This window comes from Siniperca chuatsi, linkage group LG18, assembly GCF_020085105.1.
Source record: "Siniperca chuatsi isolate FFG_IHB_CAS linkage group LG18, ASM2008510v1, whole genome shotgun sequence".
In the NCBI taxonomy this organism is placed as follows: Eukaryota; Metazoa; Chordata; class Actinopteri; order Centrarchiformes; family Sinipercidae; genus Siniperca; species Siniperca chuatsi.
This window is the reverse complement of record NC_058059.1, coordinates 27,890,142-27,909,223: the sequence shown is the minus strand read 5'-3', so window position 1 is coordinate 27,909,223 and position 19,082 is coordinate 27,890,142. Positions and strand designations below refer to the sequence as shown.

Sequence of the window (19,082 nt, the reverse complement as noted above, 5' to 3'; positions counted from 1 at the left end):
AAATGTATTGTTTGTAAGGGTAAAGGTTTTGTCACATTATACTATACCTGCATACTGTTAAAATATATGTGATAGAAGATGGCATGTATGTAGAAATGAATAATAAAAAATAAAGGTTTGTGTTGTCTGCAGTGGAGAAGGAGGAGTTCCTTAAAGGTGGATTTCCTTTTAGCAGCAGGGTCATTAACATGTGAAGGCAGGACTGGATGGGTGTGTGTGTGTGTGTGGGGGTATAACGAAACATGTGAGCAAAAGTCTGTATTTACTCATAAATCACAGAACATGAAATGTAAAGGAAAAGACAGCAGAGAAACTCTTTGTTACAGCAGCTCACTGTCACGTCAGTCACACAGGAACAGAAGCACTGAGCAGAATATAATCCACTGTAACACAGGGCAGATAAATGAAGTACCAGGTGGGTATGAGTATAAAATAAAATAAGTGTGAAGTACAAAGTGGGTTTACCAGCTGATGATAATAATACGGTATCATTTATGTATTTCCATTAAAACCAAGCATCTCCAAATGTGGTCTTTTTTTTGATAAACCAAAGGATGAGCTGTTCCCTACAGTTTGAGAACATCCTCTTACTTCTGAAGCAAAAGAAACCAATGTCTGAAAATGGATTGTCACTGCTTTTCTCAGCTCATGAAACGTCTTGTAGATACGTGGTTTTCATTGCACTGACTGGTTTTAGGACAGTTTCCATTACTGTTGGAGGATCGGGAGTGGGCGGGGCTTCCGGGCTGTGAGACTCACCTGGGGAGCAGGAGCAGCTTTGGGAGGACGGGGGGGGGCGGTACTGCTTCAAGACTGACCAAGGGGAGTTTGCATTTCTCGTTTGTTGTTAATCGGTGGTGGGCGAAGAAACAGCAAAGTGAACTCGCTCAGGGCAGGAACTTTAATTCTGGACTTTTATCTTCTTGTGACTTTTGCGAATCTCCGTTTTTACTGTTTTGGAAATATTTTTTATTTAGTTTTCATTCAGATATTCTGATTTGTGTGGGGAAAGTGTTGTAGTTGTATTTATCCAGGGCACGGTTCCGTTTGGCAGTTGGCTCGCTTTGAATCCAGTGTTTTTGAGACTGAACAATCTCCGTGAAATGAGTCGGACGCAGCTGCTCAGGTGAGACGAAATGAATCTGTGAGGAAAGAGAGGAGGCCGTTCTTCAGTCTCTGAAGTGCATATTTTCTGATTTCAAATGTATTGCTGTTAATAAGTATTTTTTGCTCTGGATGTTTTCAGCCTTGTGTGGTGTGCGGTGATGTGTGTCCGCTGTGCTGCTGCGCCGCCTGCTTCAGGTCTGTATATTCAACACACACTTCTGTGCTTCAACAGACCCAGGGAATCTGTAGAGGCTGTACAGAGCTTCAACACACTTTAATAACTTTGCAGTCATGTGGGTCAAATGTTGTCTTTGATTTGAACTTGATAAACTTCAAAACATTTTTTTGTGTGTGTGTGTGTGTGTGTGGGGGGGTGCTACATGTTGCTGCTGAGTTTATGCACATGATTAAAGTTTTTTGAGGCCCATTCCAGGCAGCCATTGGTTTCCATTCATTTCCATACAGAATGGAAATCAGTTAACACCGTTGAAACTTAAGCTGTGTGATCAGTTCCAGTGGCCATCACTCTGGACTTTAGCATTCCAGTATGCATGGTAACATGGTCCAGGTTCAGATCGATTTGCTCTGCTTTACATCGCAACAGTAATGGAACTTTGACAGCAACTGGTGCAGGCTTGATGCTCACTCTGATGGATTACACACTTCAAGCAAATGTCTACTCATTGATTCACATGCTGTACAGAAACGGAAATGTATAAAAAATCAATTTGAGTTTCTAATACACAACAGCATGTGATCTAACCAACAGAGGAGAAAAAGAGTCGGTCTGCCAGTCAGCCGTTGATCTGTGTTTTCACTGATCTCACTTTGCTCCACTTTTCTACAGTCCATTGACTTAATGTAGATGTTAGTGGTACGAGTCTTCTGTACAGTCAGTTTGAGAAAGATGTGTCATTACACAATTTTCTGTATAAAATCTGACTTGGTCACCATTTTATTTCTCAGGCTGTGAGGGAGACAAGTGCAGCAGAAGCCAGACCTCCTCTTCATCCTCTTTATCTTCTTCTTTGGTGGTGAAATCCCAGCAGCCCTCCCAGGACTTCCTGGGTCAGTTTACCCAAATGAGCTCACCAAACAGTGGGGACCATAAACACCGCGACGCCAGCGCGGTCCTGCCCTTCATCGGCCTCACAGGCAGTAAGTTCACACTTCCCCACTGTAAGCACAGGTGGAGGCAGTAGGCCCCCACAACAGACCGACACAGACAGTTTGTACACTGCACAAAATCAAACGTATCACTCATTTCTCTTTCTGTCACTGAGCCACTGTCACTAAATGCTGTAAAGAATATTTCCAACAATAATCAACGTTGTTGCTATGTATGTAAGTGGGTTTCCCATGAAATCCGACAAGTTTTAGGCCAAGTAAAAAGAAGGAATTCATAAATAAGTAAATACAGCAATTGATTTATTTTTCATACAGCAGTTTTCCCATCAGAATTTATTCCTGGCAGAGTAGAGAAACTCTGGGAGATACAACAGTTTTAAAAGAAATGAGGAACTTTACAAAAGAATATACAAGAACATGAATGAATGACATGAGTAAAAATGTGTCAACGAATATACATTTTTACTGAATTTCTCAGGGGTGTGGGGGATATTTGGACTCATGACCCCAGTGTTTATAAAACCCTGACCGAGGATCGTCTCTCAGAACAAGAGAGTAAAACAGGTACATGAGAATGAATAAAAATGAAACTAGAATTTAGAAACTTACCCTATAGTAAGTTGATTTGCTTTGGATAAAAGTTGAAATATTTCCACTGCACTAGCAGCTTCCCCCTAATAAGAAAATACAATTTTACGGTCTAAATGACTTAAAGTTGAGATTTCTTTGCAGTATAGTATATTTAATGGCAGGAAATTAACTTGTATACTTTATTGCAAGAGTGCAGTTGAAGTGAAGTTACATTTCCAATTGCTTACACAGCATAATTTTTAGTATTAAAAAATTATACCAAACTTGATATTTCCCGAAAAACTGCAACATAAGTGATTCAGATAAAAAGAATTAAATAGATAAATGAAGAGGACGAAATCCAAAACACAGGGAAAGGAGCTGCTCATGTCACATTCATCATAACACAACTATAACAAATCAGATTTTTTCAACAACAAATATTTGTCTTATATTGAAAATTTAAATGTAATTTGATTTGACTCACATTCTTTGTAAATTGTCAGTTTTTTTGGCTTCAAAAGTTTCAAATTCAATTTGCTTCCAGTATCCCGTCTCATAGAACAAAAAACTCAACAAAGTTGTGAATGTTCCAGACTGTCGTCAGTTAGTTTTGGTGTCTTTCTGTTATTTTCAGATGTTTGTTCTGACTCTCAGTGTTTGTTTGTTGATGTGAAGCAGAGGACGACAGGAATGTGCTGCCAGATGTAGACTCTGGTTTATCTCACAGATACAGATACAGCCAGAGAGAGACTCAACTGGAGGTCTGAGGGCCCTGCAGTGGCCTTCAGCTGGTTGCACAGGGTCCCAAAACCTGCGCTGAAAAGGAACAGAGCCTCTGATGAACAAATGAAATCCCATATATACTCCCTATTCCCTATTTAATGATATTTATTCATACCTCTATTACTGCTGTGCAATATCCGCCATCTCATAATCATCTTAATGGCTACACTTAACTTGACAGTTCATGCACTATTACTGACTCCTTATATTATCACATTGTATTATTATACCGTACATACTTATCATCAACCGGTTAATCCACTTTGTACTTAACACTTATTTTAATTTTGATTTTATACTTTTACCCACTTGGTACTTAATTTATCTGACCTGTATTATAGTGTATTATTCTGATTTGCTCAGTGCTTCTCCTCCTGTGTGCACTGACGTGACAGTGAGCAGCTGTAACAAAAGAGTTTCCCCTCGGGAACAATAAAGTATTTCTGATTCTGATATAGCTTATATTAATATTTAATTTGCAAAATAATAAATCTCTCTCTTTGTCTATCTGTCTATCATACAGTATATATATTTGATGTGTCTGAGGTGTTGTTGGTTGCGACTCTATTGTCTAATGTCTTTTTCTTGTAGGTGCTGAGCAGAGTCGTAGCTGCTGTAAGAACGGAGGAACCTGTATCCTGGGCAGCTTCTGCGCCTGCCCTCCGTTCTTCACCGGGAGGAGCTGCGAGTACGACCAACGCATCAGGTAAACAACAAGAAAGCAATCAGCAACACTCTACTGCGCTGCATTAACACTTTCCAATGATGCTGACATAAGTCTTAACTGCACATCCACAAATCATCACTTTGATTAATCACTCCTCAAACCAGCAGTTATTGTTTCCTTAGTTTAGTAATTCATACTTTTTCTGTCTTTCTGTAGGAGCTGTGGTTCAATTCCTCATGGTGAGTGGGTTCAGAAAGGATGCTCCTACTGTCGCTGTGGTTACGGCGTTCTGCACTGCTTCCCTCACGTCTTCCATAAAGACTGTGGTAAGATACACACACACACACACACACACACCAGACACATGTCTGAAATCATAAAGTTTCACCTCCACTTTTCAGTTTGTTTCTATGAAAATCAAACAGCAGAGACTTGAAACTTCAGTCAGTGTTTAGGTTTAGCAAGTTTTTGGTTATCAGCATGTGGTGATGGAGCAGATTCTGCTTTTTAAAACTCATCCCCATGGTGCGTTTGTGGACATGCACAGACTGAGTCAGAGTCTGTTCATTCATTCCTGTGACACTTGAACATCTCCATGTGAGTTGCTAGTTTTCCATGCTGTCCATTCAGCAGCTGTGGGGTTCAGTTTCAGTTGAATGAACAGCAAAGGTGTAGACGAGCCATCAACGGCCATCAACGGCAGACAGTCAGACGGTCTTCATCCACCAAAATAACCCCCCGGGTGTTCACAGTAAACTCCCGCTGAGTGTAAACGCACCTCTGAACGACCACAAGCCCTGCCTACTCATTTGCAGTTCAAGGCTTTTATTCCAAAATACAAAACATTCTCACAACCGCCGAATCCTACACAAACATCCCACAATAACGACACAGAGTACTTCCATAGAGTGGGTAAGGGCTGGGTTCGTTCGACGTGTCGGACCACGTCAGGGGGAGACACGAGGGCACACTCTCCTGGAAAACATTCATAATGTTGCACTTGGTTGTTCGCCCTCTCTCACCTTCACACAGCTGACCAATCACAGTGTGAAGTGGGTGTGAACGTTGGATGATCATCCTAATCCGACATCCCACAAGCACTTCTGATGGAGTACCCTAGCCCCTGAAATGTTAAAACGTTTAATTCAATTCAACTTTACTTATATAGCACCAATTCATAACAGAAGTTATCTCATTATCTCATTGCACTTTTCCTATAGAGCAGGTCTAGACCGAACTCTATATAATATTATTTACAGAGACCCAACAAATCCCACGTTGACTTGTCGTTTTAGATAACATTTTTGTTTTGTTTTTATTTGTTAAACCTCTCAGAATAAGGGACAGTTACTTGAAGGTGAAGCTTTTGAATAGGGTTTTCTTGCTGCAATGTTAAATATTGCCACAGCTGCGTCCACACTATCAGCTACTGTCCTTCCTCTGATATTTATATTGATATTAGTTATCAGTTCTGTACTAAATGATGAATCCAGTTCTTAATTAGTTTTCTGTCTTTCTCTACTTCCCAGATGAGTCAGAAGAGGTGCGTTGGTATCGTTCGTCAGCTGTTCGGACCGGCTGCCTCCTGTATCTGACGCTGTTTCTTCCCCTGCTTCTCCTCCTCTGATGGTTTTTAAAAACTTAATGCTGGACACAAACACCAGGATTTATGTGAAACAGTGAGCTGTGGACTCAAGCTGCTTCTTCAGAACTAACTCAGTTTCCAAACCCAATTGGAGTTTCATATGCTTTTAGAAAATATTTATTGTATTTTGTCCAAATGGTACAGTAGTGGAGGAGTAAAAGATTGTTTGAAAAGGGGAAATCAGGAGTTGTTCCTTCATAAGTGAGGACATGTCGCTTTCAAGTATCTTTGGTTTATGGGAACCTTCTGCGATGTTGTGGTTTATCGGGACGCACCAGAGGTCTTCCACGCTGAGCTGTTCATTCCTGCATCCTATTTCAGGCTCCTTTTTTGAAGGATGAGCCTACAGTATGAAATGTGTGGGGATCTTTTTGAGGACAGGGTTGAATGGACTTGAGCCTACTGCTATACTACTGGACCAATTTTCAAGAATTTAGTTAACTCTAAGTTGACCAGTCAGTTTCTTCAAACAAGGAAAACAATTCAACTAGTGCACCTGAATTAATTCCAGTTTTGCCCAATGCAGTTCCACTTGTTTCAAGAAATTTTTAGAAATGAGTGTAAATATCTTCTAATTAGATCACTGACAAATGAACATTTTGGGATTCAGTACTGAATGGTTAAAACAGAACTTATTAGTGTTAATTGTAATAAAAACCGTGGAAGTCAACAGACCCAAAATATAACAATATATATATCATGTTCAGTCTGTGTTTAAAACCTCTAAAGCGAATCAGCAGTGAGCACAGCAGCGTCTGAAGTTCATCTTGTCCAAACTCTGCTTCTTAAAACTTTTCCTTCCAGTGGAAGGTCATCTGTGTGCCTATGATGTCTTGAAGAGTAAAATGTATGTGAAGGAAGCTGTACATAAGATTTTTATGAAAAGTATGTTTTTGTAATTTTGGGATGTGTAGCTTCAAAGGTACAATGTGTAATTGCTGGCCACGTGCTCCAAACAAATAGGGGGCAGCATTGTGCAAGAATTGCATGATTTACTAATTGCAGTGATGACACTGTTTTTGTACAAGATTTTGTACAATTAGACATGCGTAATAAACTTTGCAATGTCCTCAAATGTATAGCAAACTTTCCAAACTTCCAGTCTTGCCTCTTCTCATAACAGCAATGCCAAGTGGTTACAATATAGTGAACTGATCAACATTTTTTCAGTCTGTCTACTACTGGGTCCATACAATCTCAATTTACAGTTATCAGTTATTTAAAAAAGCCAACTACTAAATTACAGCAGGGCAAGAATACGCAAAATTCGACCAAACTGCTGAAAGTCTGAGAGCCGGTCAAAATAACACTGCTATCTTATAGGCATCGGCCTATACTTTACAGCTTGCTTAGCTCAGTTTTACCAAGACCATAGTAGCCAGTCATAGTAGACAGTCACATCAAAACCATATATCGGCGCCATTTGGAATGTTTTTCCGTACAGTTTGTGTTATTAGTTGCACTAAAGATATGTTTCTCTAAATAGCCAATGTTAAATGTTACTTACCAATCTAAAAAAACGTTGCAAGTTCAGCATCAAACCGCAGACTGGACGGTACAGTGACTCACTATCGTCTCTTGAGGCACAAGTGGTATTACACAGGACGGGCCGGACCTAGCAGGTTAGCATGCTAACTTCAGTAGATATTTCTGCAACACAATACATAGACGTCTTTGACATGACATCAGAACTGTTACTTCTTCATATTCTGTTGATAAGGTTAGTTCCTTTAAAAAAAAAAAGAAAGAAGTTTTAAACTAAAATTCTGGCCAAATCTTACATATTGTCCCTTTGATGTGATGTTTTTTTCTTTGTAAAAGAAGATATAGTTTGTTTTTAACTTTGTGTCTTCTGTCTGTTTGCACAAACTGTGAGCTCATGTGACATTTTGTCCTTTTGAATATAAACGTACTGTATTGATTATGTTTATGAAATTGTTCTGCTGCAGAATTTTGTGTTTGTGTTGTGAGAAATGACATATATATATATATATATATATATATATATATATATATATATATATATATATATATATATATGACATACACACAAAACACATATTTACATCATTAAAACAACACTGGAAGTAACACAGTTAAACTTTTGGATATGAAAACATGAACAAATAATGTTTCAAAGTATTAAAAACAAATACGTTTTAGTTTTCAAACAGAATCTTTCTTCCTTTCTGTCTCTCTCTGTTATCTGTAGGTATTATCAGTGGGAGTGCTCCCTGTCTCTTATCTCCAGAGTTTATTGGTGAGGTTGTTATTGATTATCAGCTGCTCTCTTATCTTAAACAAACACATCAGTTGTTGTTCTGCTGCAGTCTGTCGGCCTGTCAGCTACTACAGCTGACAGCTCTAAAATTAACTGGCACAATAATAATAATAATAATGTATAACTTAAAGTTAAAATAAATTAGCCTTAAAGGATAATTCTCAATGAGATAACTTCTGTTATGAATTGGTGCTATATAAATAAAACTGCATTGAATTGAACATCTTTTTATCTCATGTTCATAGTTTGTCCAGTATTTCTATCAGTAATAAGAACACTGTACTGTTGCATCTGGAAACATGGTGAAATAAACGAAATCTGACAGGTCAAGAAACACGGGCAGTTAGACAATCAGACGGGTTAATATGAGCGACAAAACTAGAAAAATCAGACCCAAGTTGTAATAAACTGGATTTTTATGTATTGTAGCTGCTTCAGGTGGAGCTAGTTTTAACTTCTTTACATACAGTTATGTAGTTTTTTCCAGTGGTTCCCAAACCAGCGTTCGGGCTCCTCCAAAGGGTCACCAGATAAATCTGAAAATTGAAAAGTTCTGCTACACATTTGTTTTAATTTTTGGACTTTTCTCTAATATTTTTGAAATATTAAATCATTTGACCTCTTTTGGATTCAAATTTTTATTTAAATGAAACCATGTGAGATTATTAGATGGTAAATGTCTTTGTAGCACCGCCACCTCATATAAAGGGCAGATGATGTTACAATGGAACCCAGGAAATTCAACAAAACTAAATTAAGCTGAAGCAACCAGGTCTCAAGTAGACACTGTTTTTTTGTATTTGTCAAATAAATGTAGTGGAGTAAAAAGTACAATATTTTTCTCTGAAATGTCAAGTTTATATAAGGGCAAAAAACAAAGCATTAGCTACGTTACCGGAGATTTAAGGAGCAGCAGGTGGAGACGGAGGAGCTTCTGGAGTCTGAACAGAAGAGGAGCAGCAGGAGATCGGAGCAGATTTAAAGGGATTAAAAGGGATTGAATAAGAGGAGAAATGTTAAATGGTTTTATCCCATGTTTCCACGTCCTCTTGTGACTTTAGCAACATCCTCATCTTTACATGCTTCAGTGCTCAACTATTGTCACCACTGATGAACCCAGAGAGAGAAAACAAAGCAGTTGCCAAAACACCAAAATGTCAGACTGTCCGACTCCATCTGCTGCAGTTGTGAAAAGTGAAATAGATTTTAGTTTCAGTGTTGGGCAAAGCAAATATGTATTTGTATCCCTGGCAATATAAATATGAATGTACTTTTTATTTACATTGTAAAAAGTGCATTCATATTTATTGCCATATGAAATACAAGAATCCTCGTGAGTTTGAAATAGCAACAATGAATAAGAAAACACATTTTAAACATATATACATTTTATCACGTATTGTATGCTTGAATATATTGAGGCATATTGGATTGGATACAATGAATGATGGGTAGTAACACAGTGGTTTGACACATGAAGCTGATTGCCAGCCCGTTCTCATTCCCAGGGCTTCTAATACTGACATTTTGTCACGACCCTCTGCGTTGTATATAGATGCGCATGGTATTCAGTAAAATTCAATTCAACTTTATTTATATAGCGCCAATTCATGACAGAAGTTATCTCATTGCACTTTTCCTATAGAGCAGGTCTTGACAGAACTCTTTATAATATTATTTACAGAGACCCAACAAATCCCACCACGAGCAAGCAGTTGGCGACAGTGGCAAGGAAAAACTTCCTTTTAACAGGTAGAAACCTTGGACAGAACAGAAAAGTAATAGTAATTATACATAATACAATAAAGTCATAGGAATAATAATGACAATAATAGTAACAAGGCCTAATAAGTATTAGCAGTTGTCGAGGAGGAACATGGGGCCAGCAGGTGGCCCACAACCACAGATCCAGTCTCTGCAGCTCCGGAGGCAGAAATACCTGCTGAAAGCGACAGAAGGAGAGAGGTGCATCATGGGAAGTCTCCCGGCAGTCTAGGCCTATAGCAGCATAACTAAGGGATGGTTCAGGACTCACCCAAGCCAGCCCTAACTATAAGCTTTATCAATGAGGAAAGTCTTAAGCCTACTCTTAAATGTGGAGATGGTGTCTGCCTCCCAAACCCAAACTGGGACCTGATTCCGAGGAGCTTGATAACAGAAGGCTCTGGCTCCCATTCTACTTTTGGAGACTCTGGAATCCAACCTAGAAGTAACAAATGCATGGACTAGCTTTTCGACCTCATTTTGAGACAGGATGTGCCTGATTTTTGCAATGTTACATAGGTGAAAGAAGGCAGTCCTTGAAGTTTGTTTCATGTGGGAGTTAAAGGATAAATCCTGATCAAAGATAACTCTGAGGTTCCTTATGGTGGTGCTGTAGGCCAGGGCAATGCCATCTAGAGCCACTATATCTTTAGATAATATGTTTTGTAGTTAGTCAAACCGGGAAACAGGGAATGCCAGCAAACAGGCCCCAAACTCAGACGAGCAAGCAAAGCTGGTGATGATCAATATTTATTAACAAAAAAAGGCTTACACATGCGTAAACAGTAGCTCGCAGCAGGTAAGCAGTAAAAACCAAAAAAAGTCCAATGGTAAGCAGGAAAATCCACAGACAGGCAAGGTGCAGGGAAACAAAGAACAACAAACCAGGATGTTTGACATGGGTACAATGATGATCTAACACTGAACAAAGGAGAAACTCTGACTAAATACACTTAGGTAGGGGAGACAACGAGACACAGATGCAACTAATTAGGGCGGGGCAAACAATCAAAACTGGAGGGAAAAGCAAACAAAAAGTAAGTAGGAAGTAAAACAAGACACAGCGGAGAACACTTCAAAATAAGAGTTTAGAGTTTAACATCAGAAAATTGCACGTCATCCAGGTTTTTATGTCCTTAAGGCATGCTTGAAGTTTAGTTAACTGGTTTCATCTGGCTTGATTGATAGATATCATTGGGTATCATCTGCATAACAATTAAAGTTTATGGAGTGTTTCCTAATAATATTGCCTAAAGGAAGCATATACAAGGTGAATAAAATTGGTCCAAGCACAGAACCTTGTGGAACTCCGTGACTAACTTTGGCGTGCAAGGAGGACTCACTGTTATCATGTACAAAGGTGTCTCCTACAGACGCTAAAAGGTACCATGGGTGTCAGTATACATCGCCGAGGGGCATAACAAAACGTTGGTATTTGACGCCCTGGGAATGAGAATGGGTTGGTGCAGCTCTGACATGTCACCTCTGGTGGCCTGCTATTGGCTGACTCAGTGCTTGAGGAATGCATTTTTGCCTGTTTGGTTCGGTTAAAATGGACCCTGGTGCGTTTGCTGATGTGAAAGCTGTCAATCGAACTCTGGTGCGGACCAAACCGGACTGAGACCACTTGAAAAGGACGGTCAGTTATTTCCTCGTGAGCTCTTTGTGACACCAAATAACATAAATATACACATCAGAAGCATTAAAGTGTAAAACTTGAATGCACCCCAGGGCCCGGAATTTGATTTCCCCACGTGGGTCTGAATGATGAGCGGATGATGCAGGCATTCAACAAAACTGTCCAATCAACGAATTACCTTTCAATCTGTATAACTTCATGTTTACTCCTCTTGGTTCATTTGTAAAAAAGTGTGAACAGGAACCGGACCAGAACTACAAGAATGTAACATTTTTTTCCCTTGGTCCAGGACCAAATGAACCAAACTACAGGTGTAGAAGCACCCTTAGACTTTGCTAAATGTTACTTTTGGCTATTTTTATACAAAGCTTCTAAATCCTACTTTTTACTAAGCAGTTTTGGACTCATGAGTCAAAGTTAAGGACCATTTTTAGACGTTTCATACATACTGGCCTTGATCCAATTTAAAACCACCATGTGTTAGAATTTATGTGCAATTATGTCATCTTTGAAATAGTTTTTGTTTGTCAAAAAAATGAGAAAATCTTGGCTTCTACCACCAGAAGTCACCAAAGTCTAAAGTTTTCAAATCTATTATTATTATTACTAGTGCAGTGCCCGTTCAGGGCGTGTCTATTTGAAGCACCTGCCTATTCAGGCCAAGAACTTTACCTGTGATGTCTTGGCTATGTAGTGAGTCTTTTCAAGATATTTTGTTCTAAATGACATAGTGTTGCTTCCAAACAGGAAGTGAAGCCCTATCTTTGCAGCAATCGGTGTATTGGCATGATTCATATAGAAACTGTAGGATTAGCCACAAATATAAAGAAGGACACTGCAGAGAGTTGAACCATGTAAACTGTAATTTAAACTTGGAAATGAAAATGTAATTTCACAATAGCATTATAATTTTACGATGAAATCACGGTAACGTTACCGAGGTGCTTGTCTAGCTGGGTTTTACTCCTGCTCAGACCTCCGGAGGTGAGCACTGACTGATGCCTGACTTCTCTCTCGCTCTTCTACCACTTGCAGCCCCTCCTGTCCCCGCCTAAACCCACCGTGTAGTTGTCGTCAGAGTCACAGTCCCGGTCGGAGCCGCTGTAAATCACTTCGGTACTGTATTCCATATCGGCCCTGAAAACTCTTCTCCAAAGTTCAGTCCAAAGCTCCTGTGCTAATGGTGTAAACAACATCACTCAGCTAGTGCTCTGTGCTCCCAGTCCGGGCAGAGTCAGCTAATAGGACCGCTAACTAATTAAGCAGCAGTTAGTGGTTACTTAGCAACAAATAAAGCTATCTGTCCATCAAGAAACTCTGTAAATCACCGAAAGTTGAGGCAGAGCAGCCGGAGGACATCGTAGGGAAAACCAGAAAATATTTTCTACATAAAATATGATCTCTGGGATGTTGCAAATGGAGCTGCTGTGATGCAAGAAACATTTTAGTCTCGATCTGACAAAGTATCATCATCATCATCATCATCCAGTTTCACCAAAATTAGTGAATAAAGTTATAAAAGTTGTGTTTACACATCATGTGTTTGTCAGATGAACAGTTTAATCTATTATATCATGTTAATAAATTACAACATTCACACATAATTTGTCACTTGAAATTTTTGAAATCAATCAATGCCTATATTTACTTAGACTGAGAGTCTATCACCCCTATCTTTTACTTTTTGTGTCTAAAATGTAAGGAAAAGCAGAACCTGCATTACATGTAGTTTGTGGTCAATGTCATGCTATTTTGAGAGACTGAGCTGTAGCCATAAAATGTGAAATAATTTATCAAAAATCTGCTGCGTTGGAATTATTTTTTGATTTATTATGACTTTCTGATATTTATGGTATTGTAATGCAAGACAAATCTAATGAGGTTTTAGTTATTTACAATATTTATGTTTTTGTCAGATGAACAGTTTAATCTGTTATATTATCATGTTAGTAAATTACAACATTCACACATAATTTGTCAATTGAAATTGTTGAAATCAATCAATTAATCAAATCAATCAAGCACAAAGTGCTGGAAGAGACTGGTTTAAGTTGCGAGACATGAAATGTGGGGTGAACTCTCATGGAGTGTGGTAATTTGAGTCTGACGGCAGAGGGATTAATGATGCGATCAATGAATAACGGACCAATGTAAGGGGGGACAGTTTCTTGGATTCGGTCCGTAATGGGATATTTTTGGAGGATAACCAAACTTTCTGACCTGGTTCGTATGTGGGTGCTGGAATCCGGTGTCAGTCTGCAATCTGGCGGTTCTTCTCTGCTGATCGGAGAAGTGCTGCTCGGGTCTCCCTCCATACCCTGTGGCAACGGCAAAGATGATGTTGTACTGACGGGGGTGCAAGCTCATTATCCTGGGATAGGAACAGAGAAGGCTGGTACCCTAGTGAAGACTCGAAGGGAGAGAGACCAGAAGCAGCACAGGTAAGTGAGTTGTGTGCATACTCAACCCAGGAGAGTTGGAAGCTCCAGGAGGATGGATTGGAGGCAGCTACACAACGAAGGGCTGCCTCAAGGTCCTGGTTGGCCCTCTCCGTCTGCCCGTTGGACTGAGGGTGGAATCCGGAGGAAAGGCTGATGGTTGCTCCCAGGGCTTGACAGAAGGTTTTCCAAACTTGAGAGATAAACTGGGGGCCCCGGTCAGAAATGATGTCCACCGGTATGCCGTGGAGCCTGAAGACTTGTTGGGTCAGGACATCTGCCGTCTCCAGAGCTGAGGGGAGTTTGGGTAAGGCAACGAAGTGCACCTCTTTGGAAAACTGATCCACGATGGTAAGGATGGTGGTGTTGCCTTGAGATGGGGGCAGTCCGGTAACGAAATCCAGCGCAATATGGGACCATGGGCGACTGGGGACTGGGAGTGGTTGTAGCAATCCAGCTGGTGGTCAATGAGAGGATTTGCCTCGAGCACAGATGCAATAAGCGGCCACAAAGGCCCGGGTATCTGCCTCTATGGTGGTCCACCAAAAGTGACGCCGAAGCAGGGAAAGTGTCCGAGTCATACCTGGGTGACAAAGAACAATGCCCGGCGTGCCTTTCGGGAGTTTAATCTCTTGGCTGACTGGATGTACTCCAGGTTTTTATGGTCCGTCAAGACTATGAATAGTTCTGTTCCTTCCAGCCAGTGCCGCCATTCCTCCAAGGCCATTTTATCCGCCAACAGCTCCCTGTTTCCCACATCGTAATTCCGTTCTACGGGGGTGAGCCGTCGGGAGAAGAAGGCACAAGGATGGAGTCTTTGGTCGGTGCTGGAGTATTGGGAGAGAACGGCCCCGACTCCCACTTCCGAAGCGTCCACCTCCACTGTGAATTGTCATGCTGTTGGGTTGGATAACGATAGGGGCCGAGGTAAAGAGGGCTTTGAGTTTGGTTAAGGCTGCGTCTGCCTCCGCGTTCCAGGAGAAGGGAATCTTGGAAGAGGTGAGTTTGGTGAGAGGAGCTGCCACACGACTATAATCCATAATGAACCCATGGTAAAAGTTAGCAAATCCCAGGAAGCACTGTAACTGTTTACGAGTAGTGGGCGTAGGCCACTCTGATAGAAAGCTCACTGACTCAGTGTGGAACTCACATTTCTCCGCTTTAACAAAGAGTCTGTTCTCGAGGAGTCGCTGTAGCACCTGTCGGACATGGATAACGTGACTGGCTTGGTCTTGGGAGAAGATGAGGATGTCAACAAGGTAAAAACAAAATGTTTCAAAAAGTCTCTGAGAACATCATTCACTAATGCCTGGAAGACCGCTGCCGTGTTGGTAAGTCCGAATGGCATGACCAAGTATTCAAAATAGCCCAAGGGTGTGAGACAAATTATCTAAAGATATAGTTACTCTAGATGGCATTGACCTGGCCTCCAGCAGGACCGTAAGGAACCTCAGAGTTATCTTTGATCAGGATTTGTCCTTTGACTCCCACATGAAACAAACTTCAAGGACTGCCTTTTTTCACCTACGTAATATTGCAGAAATCAGGCACATCGTGTCTCAAAATGATACTGAAATATAAGTGCATGCATTTGTTACTTCTACTGCAATTCCTCATTATCCGGCTGCCTGAATAAGTCCCTTAAGACTCTCCAGTTGATCCAGAATGCTGCGCCACCCCGAGTCTGTGGCTAGTGTGCGGAACTCCACGGAATAATCCACCATACTACGGGTACCCTGGCTGATCTGTAATAGTCGACCTCTTGCAGTCCCACTGGCGTTGGGATGGTCGAACACTGTCTTTATTTTGTCAAGGAATTCTGCCAAGGAAAGTGACGAGAAGGGTTGACTCTTGTGACTCCCAACATCTGGTAACTTCTCCGGTGAAGGGGTCTGGGTCTGAAGCGTAGGAATCTCGGAGCGGTGGCAAGGACAGTAAAGTAGCTGGAGCGGCTGGTGGAGATGACATCATCGGAACTGTCGCAGAGAGCTGGGTGCTTAGTCTGGACACCTGGTGAGTTAGCTGCGTGATTTGAGTGACCATGGCCTGGTTGCTGTCAGACAGAGCCCGGAGAATCTGCTCATGCTGTCCAAGAAGGATTCCTTGGCTGGTTAACGCTTGATGGAAAGGCGCTACTTCAGGGTTGGTGTCTGTTGGGTTCATGTTGGCCAGATCCTTCTGTCGTAATGTACGATCTACGAACCCACAGATGCAGAACACGAAAGGAGAAGTGTAATTGACAAAGTCACTCTTTATTTTGATATAAGTAATTGCAGTGGGAAGGGGGCTTGTTCTCCAGAGTGTTGACTTCGGCGCTGTTCTCAATGGCTCGGGGAAGCAGCGATGGTACAGGAGTGGAAGTTGAAACAGTCCCAACATCTGGTAACTTCTCCGGTGAAGGGGTCTGGGTCTGAAGCGTAGGAATCTCGGAGCGGTGGCAAGGACAGTAAAGTAGCTGGAGCGGCTGGTGGAGATGACATCATCGGAACTGTCGCAGAGAGCTGGGTGCTTAGTCTGGACACCTGGTGAGTTAGCTGCGTGATTTGAGTGACCATGGCCTGGTTGCTGTCAGACAGAGCCCGGAGAATCTGCTCATGCTGTCCAAGAAGGATTCCTTGGCTGGTTAACGCTTGATGGAAAGGCGCTACTTCAGGGTTGGTGTCTGTTGGGTTCATGTTGGCCAGATCCTTCTGTCGTAATGTACGATCTACGAACCCACAGATGCAGAACACGAAAGGAGAAGTGTAATTGACAAAGTCACTCTTTATTTTGATATAAGTAATTGCAGTGGGAAGGGGGCTTGTTCTCCAGAGTGTTGACTTCGGCGCTGTTCTCAATGGCTCGGGGGAAGCAGCGATGGTACAGGAGTGGAAGTTGAAACAGCGGTTACTGGCCTGGCTCCGGTCGAGTGCCCTGTGGATCTGCACCGGCAGACGGGTCTGTGACGCAGAGCAGGCGGTGGAGTGTTGGCCTGGGCTGGCTGATCTGCGGTGTGGAATTGGCGGTGATGTGTGGATCCGGACAGACAGCAAACCCCATGGCGAGGAGCAGGCAGTGTAGTGTAGGTCCCAGAGGTCTGGCTCAGAGATGTGGCTTGCGGAGATATGGAGTCAGGCGGCAAGGCGGAGTGGCTGGATATAGAAGTAGACAGGCTGGAAGAAATCTGGAAGGGGACAGGAGCCACGATCAACGGCACAGGATAAGCCTGAGGCAGAAGAAGAGCAGGATCAACAAACGAGGTAACAGGTAACACTAGAAAACATACTTAACTTTCTTTAAGTGGGGCTCCTTGACTTAGTGGTCGTACAAGTGTACGGAGACGATCTGGCACTGGTGGTGTGGGAGAGCCTGGTATTTGAGCTGTGGAGACTAATGATCGATTGAAGACATTTGTGCCGGTGATCAGCAGCAGGCGGGAAACCATGGAGCCAGACCAGAAGACCTACACACACACACACACACACATCTAAAGACGAGCCGAGGACACACAAGAAACACAAGGAGAGGAGAGCACAAAAAGACATACACGGATGGGGAGGATAAGGGTGGCCGACTGTAACACTGCCTCACCAAAAGTTTTAGTTCTGCACATGGGAACAACTAACAGACTTGTGCCAGAGGACCTGAGGGGCTGTACTGGTTCGTATACTGTGAGCATGTGAGACAGATATGCCGGTGCCAGACTGTGAAGGGCTTTAAAAACAAGTAAAAGAATTTTAAAATCAGTATGGAAACTAACCAATGTAAGGACTTTAAAACAGGTGTAATGTGTTCTCTCCTTCTGGTCTTGGTCAGCACTCGGGCCGCACAGTTTCTACCTTTTCTGGGCAGACCAGACAGGAGAGCATTACAGTAGTCCAGTCTGCTAGATATAAGTGTGCATTTGTTTCTCTGTGTCGCTCAGAGATCAATGCCTGTATTTAAAGTTGGTAGTTTCTTAGTTCATATATTGGAGCTATTTAGCAGAGTTTCAGGAGCTGGACCACGCCTCAATCACGAACCTTCAGCACTGGGATACTGGCGCCCCCACCGCATACTTCTAACAACCACAGCAGCCAGCCTTAGCAGGGGAACCTGGCACCGGGATGCCAGCACCCCCTGCCGCCTATGTCCAGCAACCACAGCAGCTTGCTCTAGCTGGGGCTCCTGGCACCGTCCCTAGTGGTCAACATCAAACAACCACAGCAGCAGGCTTTAGTCAAGGGATTCAACGCTGAGGTGTCAAAGCCCCCTGCCGCCCACTTCCAGCACTCTAGCCAGGGCTCCTGGCATTCTTACGTCTTCCAGTCCCTGCAGTTCACGTCAGCTGGAGCCTTCTGCACCAGGATGCCGGCACGCAGCTTTCCTCCACAGCCCTCACAGGACCATGTTCCTTCCATACTTAACTCCGGTTCTAATTCACCTGTTCCAGAGAACTCACACCCAGAGTTCGCTTATGCTTTCCATATCTTCAGAGACATATTTTGTTCACAATTTTCCACCCGTCGGCAGGAAATGACCAATTACATGGCCATCATCCTTAATCTGGCCCTCTGGTTTCTACCAGTATCACATCCACTCTGCCTCTGAAGCTACAGCCTGTCTTCAGCAGGTGAATGAGGACACATGCTTGGGCACACTTGACAATAAAACTTTCTGCTGCATCCTTGCCATCCGTGCACCCTACCATGCTCCACATGTGGTGCCCCGTCTCACCCAGCCTCTTCCTGCTTTATTCCCACCCACACTAAGCCAATTTCCTTCTCGCCCCATACTGCACCAAATGCCAACTTCTCTCCGTCCTAGGTCACCTCAACTTCGCCTACGTATCATTCTCCAAGGGCAAGCCTTTATCTCTCGCTTACTATCAATCACTTTCCATCTTCAGTGAATAAATTAACCGCTCCATCTACCGGGACAGTCCAAGCTGTACCATTGTGTTTGGTTCAACCTTAACGCTAATAGGAATGGGATCACCTTCTTCTATGAGGTACAACTGACTCACCCACACGACATCCATATTTACACTGACCCTGCTCCTTCTGTCGGGTTTTGGGGGTTTCTACAATGGAAGATGG

At 42.3% G+C, this 19,082-nt stretch overlaps 1 protein-coding gene across 1 annotated transcript; it reads left to right on the top strand.

The window, feature by feature from the left end:
* Window positions 1-800: 800 nt before the first annotated feature.
* tdgf1 (teratocarcinoma-derived growth factor 1) lies at window positions 801-7,556 on the top strand. Its single transcript, XM_044174746.1, has 6 exons — window positions 801-1,126; window positions 1,247-1,302; window positions 2,074-2,265; window positions 4,183-4,297; window positions 4,475-4,584; window positions 5,788-7,556. The coding sequence occupies exons 1-6, from the start codon at window positions 1,104-1,106 to the stop codon at window positions 5,883-5,885; spliced, it is 594 nt and encodes a 197-aa protein (XP_044030681.1). The 5' UTR covers window positions 801-1,103; the 3' UTR covers window positions 5,886-7,556.
* Window positions 7,557-19,082: the final 11,526 nt, after the last annotated feature.

Bases quoted from the DNA above. Each gene is read 5' to 3' on its own strand.
- tdgf1 (XM_044174746.1), top strand. From the start codon at position 1,104: ATGAGTCGGACGCAGCTGCTCAG. The intron at 2,266-4,182 runs GTAAGTTCACAC...TTTTTCTTGTAG, and splicing joins CTTCATCGGCCTCACAGGCA to GTGCTGAGCAGAGTCGTAGC. The intron at 4,585-5,787 runs GTAAGATACACA...TCTACTTCCCAG, and splicing joins CGTCTTCCATAAAGACTGTG to ATGAGTCAGAAGAGGTGCGT.